Here is an 8432-nt window from a genome sequence, read left to right as displayed (position 1 = left end):
ACGGACAGTTGTTAGCTGCCATGTGGGTGCTGGGATTCAAACCCGGGTCTTCTGCAAGAACAACCAGTATTCTTAAGCACTGAGCCATCTCTCTAGCTCACCCCATTTCTTTTTTTTTAAATTATTTATTTAATAACCACATACTTAGAAGAAGCATTTCATTACATCAGCATTGACATATTCAATAACAGTTTTCTGAGCTTCAAAAAGAAAAAAAAATAATAATGCTGAGCACTTGGGAGGCAGAGGCAGGCGGATCTCTGAGTTTGAGGCCAGCCTGGTCTACATAGCGAGTTCCAGGTCAGCTGGGGCTACAGGGAGACCCTGTCTCAGAAAGATCAAAAAAAAAAAAGAAAATGCTGAGGCAAAAGAGATGGCTTAGTGGCTGCTCTTGCAGAGGACCCAGTTTGGTTCCCAGCACCCACATGGCAGCTACCAACCATCTGTAATTCCAGTTCCAAGAATTACCTCTTCTGGCCTCCACAGGCATTACACACATGGTGTACTGATATATACACAAACAAAATACTTATACAAATAAAAATAAATAAAATTTTAAAAATTAATGCTAATAGTAATAGCAGCAGTGCTATGATCTGGGCTTCAAGGAGTCTTGCTTGCAGTCCCAGGCTGCTTCATGCATTTCTGACCCACAAGTGCCTATGATTGGGGACCTCCATCATGGGGTGTCTTGGGGCCTCAGATGTCACTTCTCTATTAGAAATAGGGTTCCAGGGGCTGGAGAGATGACTCAGCAGTTAAGACCACTGAGGATCTGAATTCATTTCCCAGCACCCACATGGCAACTTCCAACTATCTGTTACTCTAGTTCCGGGAGAATACGATGCTCTCTTCTGACCTCTGTGGGCACTGCACTACAGAAGTACACTTACATACATGTAGGCAATACACTCATATATAAAAAAAAAAATAATAAATAAAATTTTTTTTGGTCTTTTTGAGACAGGGTCTCCCTGTAGCCCCAGCTGTCCTGGAACTCACTATGTAGACCAGGCTGGCCTTGAACTCACAGAGATCCGCCTGCCTCTGCCTCCCAAGTACTGGGACTACAGGTGTGCACTCAGCATTATTTTTAAGAGGATTTGTGCACATGAGTGCAGTACCTGCACAGGCCAGAAGAGGGCATCATATTCCCTGGAGCTGGAGTTACAGGTAGTTGTGAGCTGTCCTTTTATAGTTGCTAGGAACTGAACTTGGGTCTCCTGGAAGAGCAGTTTATGCCCTTAACGACAGAGCAAACCCTTTATCCCCTTTTCCCCTTTTACAGTTTTTTTTTTTTTTTTTAAGTTGGCATACAAAATTATGGGTTCCATTATGGTGTTTTTCTTCTGTTTTGTTTTTGTTTTTGTTTTTGCTGTTGTTTTAATGCTATATAGCTCTTACCACCCGAAATCTCACTATGAAGCCAGGTTGGACTCCAATTTGCAGTGATCCTCCTGCCTCAGGCTCCCGAGTGCTGGAATCACAAGTGTGCTGCACCACCTAGCTTTATTATGACATTTCCCTATATGTATACTATTATTCTGTGCTCACATTTGCACCAATTGCCCCTCTCCTGCTGCACAGTTTGCATTATTTAGAGGTTTTTTGTTGTTGTTGTTTTGTTTTTTTTTTTAGTCTTTTTGAGACAGGGTCTCCCTGTAGCCCCAGTTGTCCTGGAACTCACTATGTAGACCAGGCTGGCCTTGAACTCACAGAGATCCATTTGCCTCTGCCTCCCGAGTGCTGGGATTAAAGGCGTGATAGAGTTATTTTTCTCTCTTACAGTGCTGGATATGGAACTAGAATCCCCCAGTGGGGGGCTGGGGTGTGGTTCAGTGGCAGAGCACCTGTCTAGAATCCCCCCAGTGGGGGGCTGGGGTGTGGTTCAGTGGTACAGCACCTGCCTAGAATCCCCCAGTGAGGGGCTGGGGTGTGGTTCAGTGGTAGAGCACCTGCCTAGAATCCCCCAGTGAGGGGCTGGGGTGTGGTTCAGTCGTAGAGCACCTGCCTAGAATCCCCCAGTGATGAGCTGGGGTGTGGCTCAGTGGTAAAGCATTGTCTAACATGCATTAAGTTTTGATTTCAGTCCTAACAGTACAAAAATACACATATAAATACAGAAATAAATGATTGAGTTCACCGTATCTTAAGTCATCACACTACTGTCCAATCCCAGGTGAATATTTAAGAGTACTTGAGGGCTGGTGAGATGGCTCAGTGGGTAAAAGCAGGAGGTCCTAAGTTTGATCCCTTGAGCCTATGGTTAAAGGAAGGAAAAGACTTCTGAAACATGTCTTGTGATTGCTACATGTGTCCTGTGGCACCTGTGAACCCATACACACTCACATCAGAACCCCCCACACAAGGGTAAGTATAGAAAAAGAGAGAACAAGCATGCCCACCTGCCAAGAGGACTTACCATAGCAAAAGCAGAAATGTTCGTCCACAGCTCTCCTGAGTGATTCGGCTTCTCCAGGGCCCACCTGAGTCTCTCTCCAGGGGCACAGGGGTTTCTCTTCACTCAGCCCCTCCCCTAGACCTGCAAACACACAAAAGCACTGGTCAGAAGCCAAGCATCCTTCCTCACCCCTCCCCTTTTAGCTTTTCTGGTTTTTGGAGAAAAAGGAGGAAAAAAGGAAAAACTACACACACACACACACACACACACACACACACAGTCCTTTTACTATAAAGAAACAAAGAGGGTGTTTTTGATGCTTTGTTTTGTTTTTTTGTTTTTGCTACGTTTGGAACCCAGGGTTTCACAGATGCTACATAATAAAAAAATTGTTTATTTATTTATTATTATTTTACTTTATGTGTATGGGTGTATTGCCTGCATGTGTGTTAGTGCACCTGTGTCATGCAATTCCCAAGGAGGTCAGTAGAGGGTATTGGATTCCCCTGGAACTGGAGTTAAGGATAATTGTTAGTCACTATGTGGGTGCTGGAAATCGAACCCGGGTCTTCTGCAAGAATATCCAGTGCTTTTAACTGCTGAGCCATCTCTCAAGCCCCTTGCTGTTGGGGGGTTTTGTTTGTTTGTTTGTTTTGAGATAGGGTCTCACTATGCAGCCCTGGCTGTCCTGGAACTCTCTATGTAGACCAGGCTGGTCACGATCTCACAGAGATTCTGCCTCTGTCTCAGGAGTGCTGGAATCAAGTGTGTACCACCACAGCCAGCTTTTTTTGTCCTCTTTTGTTTTTTTGGTCTTTTTGAGACAGGGTCTCTCTGTAGCCCCAGCCGTCCTGGAACTCACTATGTAGACCAGGCTGGCCTTGAACTCACAGAGATCTGCCTGCCTCTGCCTCCCTAGTGCTGGGATTAAAGGCGTACGCCACCAGGCCTGGCATTCCCCCGCCCCCAGACTTAGCCTAGTTGTGTGTGTGTGTGTGTGTGTGTGTGTGTGTGTGTGTGTGTATACACTGCAATGTGGGAGCAATGCCTTCGGAAGCCAGAAGAGGGTGTTGGATCACCTGAAGCTGGAGTTACAAGTGGTTGTGAATCACCCAACCTGGGTGTCAGGAACAGAATTCAGGTCCTCTGCAAGAGCAGTCCATGCTCTTAACTGCTAGACCATCTCTCCAACCCTAAGGTATTTCTGATGAATAGGATAATAGAGCAAGTGGGTGACCTCCTGAAATAACTGCATTGGTGAAGACCTATAAGCCAGGTCGGGAGCTCCTGCCAGTGATCCCCTCCTGGGTATCTAAGGCGGGGGGTCACAGCAAAAGACCTGCTTTGACTGGACTGTCACAACTGACCCTGTCTGAAAACCACTAATAATAACAACAAAAAGAAAAATATTCTGGGGCTGGAGAGATGACTCAACAGTTAAGAGCACTGGTTTCCCTTTTGGAGGACCCAGGTTCAGTTCCCAACACCCACTTGGCAGTTAACAATTGTCCAACTCCAGTTCCACAGGATCCAAGACCCTCTTCTGACTTCTACAGGCCCTGCACAACATGGGTATACTTATATACATGCAAGCAATATACTCATACACATAAATATTTTTAAAAATATTTTTCAGGTGTGGTGGTCCACCCCTTTAATTCCAGAACTTGGGAGGCACAGGCCTGTGGGACTGAGGCCAGCCTGGTCTACATAGTGAGTTCCAGGCCAGCTGGGGCTACAGGGAGACCCTGTCTCAAAAAAAAAACAAAAACAAAAACAAAAAAAACCAAACCAACCAACCAACCAAAAGCAAATCTTATACTACCTCAAAAAACTAGAGCTGAGTGGCACAAGCCTATAAACCCAGCAGGATAGGAGTGGCAGTCCCCAATTATACAGTGAGTTCAAGGCCACCCTGTGCTACATGAGACCAAGTCTCAAAAAAGTAAATGTTAAAGAACACCAGGTCAAACCACTCCAGAAAAGAAAATCACAAACCTATATCAACACTGATGCAAAAATCCCCAACAAAACACTGGCAGGTTCATTCAACAGTATTAAACGGACTTCACCCCATTGCCATGTTGAATCTTTTTTTTTTTGTCAGATAAAACTGTTATTGATGTTAGAGAGACTCAATGGGTAAGAACACTTGTTGTTCTTGCAGAAGGCTCCAATTTGGTTCCCAGGACCCACACTAGGGGGCTTATGACATCCTACAACCCGAGCTGCAGAGGATCTGATGCCCTCTTCTGGCCTTCAAGGGCACGTCGCTGACATGCATATACCCATATACAGATATACACGAATACACATCAATTTTTTTGTTGTTGTTGTCTTTTTAAGAGAGGGTCTCCCTGTAGCCCCACTATATAGAACTCACTATGTAGACCAGGCTGGCCTCCAACTTACAGAGATCTGCCTGCCTCTGCCTCCCAAGTGCTGGGACTAAAGGTGTGCACCACCACACCTGGCCTAATACACATCAATTAAAAAAAAAATCTTGGGGTTTCCCAGGCACAGTGGCACATGACTTTAATACTAGCACTTGGGAGGTAGAGGCAGGCAGATCTCTGTGAGTTTGAAGCCAGTCTGGTCTACACAGTGAGTTTCAGGCCAGCTGGGAGACCCTGTCTCAAAAAAGACAAAAAAAAAAAATCTTGGGGTTAGAGAGATGGCTCAGCAGTTAGAAGCATTGACCTTTTTTTTTTGGTCTTCTTTTGAGACTGGGTCTCCCTGTAGCCCCAGCTGTCCTGGAACTCACTATGTAGACCAGGCTGGCCTTGAACTCACAGAGATCCACCTGCCTCTGCCTCCCAAGTGCTGGGATTAAAGGTGTGCACCACCATGCCTGGCAAGGAGCACTGACTGTTATAGCAGAGGTCCTGGGTTTGGTTCCCAGCACTCACATGTTGGCTAAGACCTTCTGTAACTCCAGTTCCAGGGGGTCCAATGCCCTCTTCTGGCCTTCACAAGCATTGAATGCACAGGTGCACTTACATCCATGTAAGGAAAACACTCACATAAAGTAAAAATAAAATTTAAAAATTCTTTAAAAATTTAGAAAAGTTTTCATCCTAGCACTTAGGTGGCAGAGGCAGGTAGAGCTCTGAGATGGAGGCTAGCCTGGTCTACATAGAGAGTTCTAGGTCAGCCTGGGCTACAGAAAGACCCAGTCTCAAAAAGAGAAAAAAAATATTAAAAAATTATAGGATACTAAATTAAATGCATCCCTCTTCATTAACAATGGACAATGAAAACAATAATTATTAGAAACATGTAAGTAAAAACAAGCACATAGATCTATAAAATACTGCCAAAGGAAATTAAAGGAGAGTCAGATAAATGTAGTGACATCTGATGCTTGTGACTGGCAGAATAAATATCAAGATGTTACACAACCTAAAACTATCTACCGATTTGCTGACATCTTGATCAAGATCCTGGTGGCATTTCTCATAATTTAATAATCCATGCTGAGAAGGTTAGTGCTGTCAACTTCACAAGATCAGAAATCACCTAGAAGTCAAGTCTCCAGGCACAACTGTGAGGCATTATCTTGCTTACATGAATGACATGGGAAGTCCCATGTGGGGTGCGGTCCTGGACTGAATAAACAGGGGAAAGTGAACTGAGCACCAGCATTCCTCTCTCTCTGCTTCCTGGTCCTGGACTGAATAAACAGAGGAAAGTGAACTGAGCACCAGCATTCCTCTCTCTCTGCTTCCTGGCTGTGGATTCAATGTGAGCAGCTGCCTCACACTCCTGCCACCATGCCTTCCCACCATGATGGACTGTGCCCTCAAACTCTGAGCCACAATAAACCCTTCCTTCCTTAGGTTACTTTTGTCAGGCATTTTGTTGCAGCAATGGTAAAGTAACTAAGACATGCTAAAATGAAATGGAATCTCAAAGTATTTTGAATGATGCATTCCAGATTTTAAAGGTGTTGGAGACTGAACCCAGGTGTTGGGAGCCGCTAATCATTGAGCTGTTGACAGCCTCGTTTACTGAGTTTGTGTCATGCAAACCAGTACTTAATCTGCCCATTCAGGAGGAAGGAGTTTTCTGGAGAGCTTCACAATACCTGACCTTGAGGCATTAGTGGTAAACAAAAAGATTGAGGAAGCCTTTGATCTGACGCTCCCTGACCCTCAGATACAGGTGGGGAAATACAGCAATTGTAACTAATTGAGTTCTTCTGTATAAAAAGACAGAACTGAAATAAATCCAGGCTGCTCGTATTCACTGTGAGCCCTCCCAAGAAGCATCTTTTCTGTCTCCTTTCCTTTCTTTCAATCCTCACTCCCCCTTTCAGGTACTGTCCATTTTGGCCAGCTGGCACCGGCAAGTGGCGCCTGGAACAGGGACCTGAAAAGTAGGGGATAAAGTGTAGGACACCGCTGGAGAAGTTAAGTGAGTGCACTCGGTACAATTGGGGAGTGGTGAGTATTTATCTTGGGAGAAGATGGGGCAAGCAAATAGTCACTCAGTTTTTGCAAGGAATATGCTTGGGACCCAAGGAGCAAAGGCTGAGACTAAAGAGGAGAATCTGATAAGCCACGGCTGGGATAAAAGTGAAACCAAACCTTCCACTCCACCAGAGCCAGATCCACCCTATTATGAGGACCCCCGTCTGGGGCTAGAAGAGGGATCTCTTGACCCTGAGGATGAGTCTGCCCTAGGAGAGGAGACGGTTGAGTATGATCAGGAGAAGTGTCCTGATCACTGGGAAATTAAGCAATTAAGGACAGAGTTAGATGCTGTGAAGAAGGAACTGTTAAAGAACAAGGAGAAAAGAATTAGGACCATCCCAACACCCCCACCAAACGCTGTTGCGCCTCCCATGATTGCCATGGCTCAGGAGCCTTCGGCAGGAATCTGGTACCCGCTTAGAACCATGCAATGTCCATTACAACAGGCCATTGGGGCCACAGCAGAGAGAAGAGAGTCAGTGCATGGATTTCAAGTCTTCCCAGTTTCTGAGCAAGTTGATCAGCAGGGCAACAGGGTGCGGTCTCATGCACCTGTGCCTTTTAAGCAGCTTAAGGAACTAAAGACTGCTTGTGCTCAGTATGGTCCCACTGCCCCTTTTACCCAGGCTTTGTTAGAATCCCTGTCCGTGGAAATCTGAATATGAGGAACAGTGCCAGGTGACAGCAAATACCAATAGAGTGCAAAATATTCCCATAGATTTTGATATGTTAGCTGGTGAAGGACAATATAGGGATATTGTTCAGCAGTTGCAGTATGATGTTGCGGCCTATGCACAGATCAGTGCTGCAGCCCGAAGAGCTGGTATAAACTGCCGTCTAGTGGTAGGCAGACTGAGGATTTGTCTAAGATCAGGCAAGGTCAGGATGAGCCATATCAGGATTTCGTGGCTCGACTACTGCAAACTGCCGGTCACTTGCTGAGAGATAGTGAAGCAGGTTTGCTCTTAGTGAAACAGCTTGCGTTTGAAAATGCTAATGGAGCCTGTCAAGCTGCTATTAGGCCTTTTCAAAAGGACAGGCAGCAGGGCCTGGGGGGAGCTGCTTCGGGTGTGGCCAGTTGGGACATCAAGTTCAGAGAAACAAAAAGATGGGTGTGGTGGCACACACCTTTAAGACAGAGTAAGGCGTATCTCTATGAGTTCAAGGCCAGCCTGGTCTACATAGTGAGTTCCAGGACAGCTGGGGCTACAGGGAGATGCTGCATCCAAAAAAAAAAAGGAATAATATTTACAATTTGCTATTATGCATGAGTTGGTATGGTATTTACTGATGGTTCTTCTAATGGACAAGCAGCTTATGTGATTTATGGGCAAAGTTATTTTCTTTTCAAACTTCCCCTGCTTCAGCACAGGTAGTGGAACTTTGTGCTGTAGCTGCAGTGTTCCAGCTTCTGACCTCAACACCCTTCAATCTCTATACAGATAGTCATTATGTAGATCAAGCTCTACAGGAAATTGAAACAGTACCTTTTATTGAAACAAGGAATGTTCAAATTTGTTTACTGTTAAAACAAGTGCAAAATAGTATTAAATCTA

At 45.1% G+C, this 8432-nt stretch overlaps 1 protein-coding gene across 6 annotated transcripts in view; it reads right to left on the bottom strand.

The window, feature by feature from the left end:
* The window catches only part of LOC103748481 (general transcription factor II-I repeat domain-containing protein 2), a 56182-nt gene that overhangs the window by 34153 nt on the left and 13597 nt on the right, over nucleotides 1-8432 (bottom strand). For all 6 annotated transcript variants that reach the window (XM_017802711.2, XM_017802712.2, XM_017802713.2 and 3 more), the window contains one exon: nucleotides 2423-2542. In XM_017802711.2, coding sequence (XP_017658200.1) covers nucleotides 2423-2542 — 120 coding nt within the window. The remainder of the gene's footprint in view (nucleotides 1-2422; nucleotides 2543-8432) is intronic.

This window comes from Nannospalax galili, unplaced genomic scaffold (genome assembly GCF_000622305.1).
Source record: "Nannospalax galili isolate Female #2095 unplaced genomic scaffold, S.galili_v1.0 scaffold444, whole genome shotgun sequence".
NCBI lineage: Eukaryota > Metazoa > Chordata > Mammalia > Rodentia > Spalacidae > Nannospalax > Nannospalax galili.
Note: the sequence above shows the minus strand (reverse complement) of the source record. Positions and strands in the feature narration are given on the sequence as shown.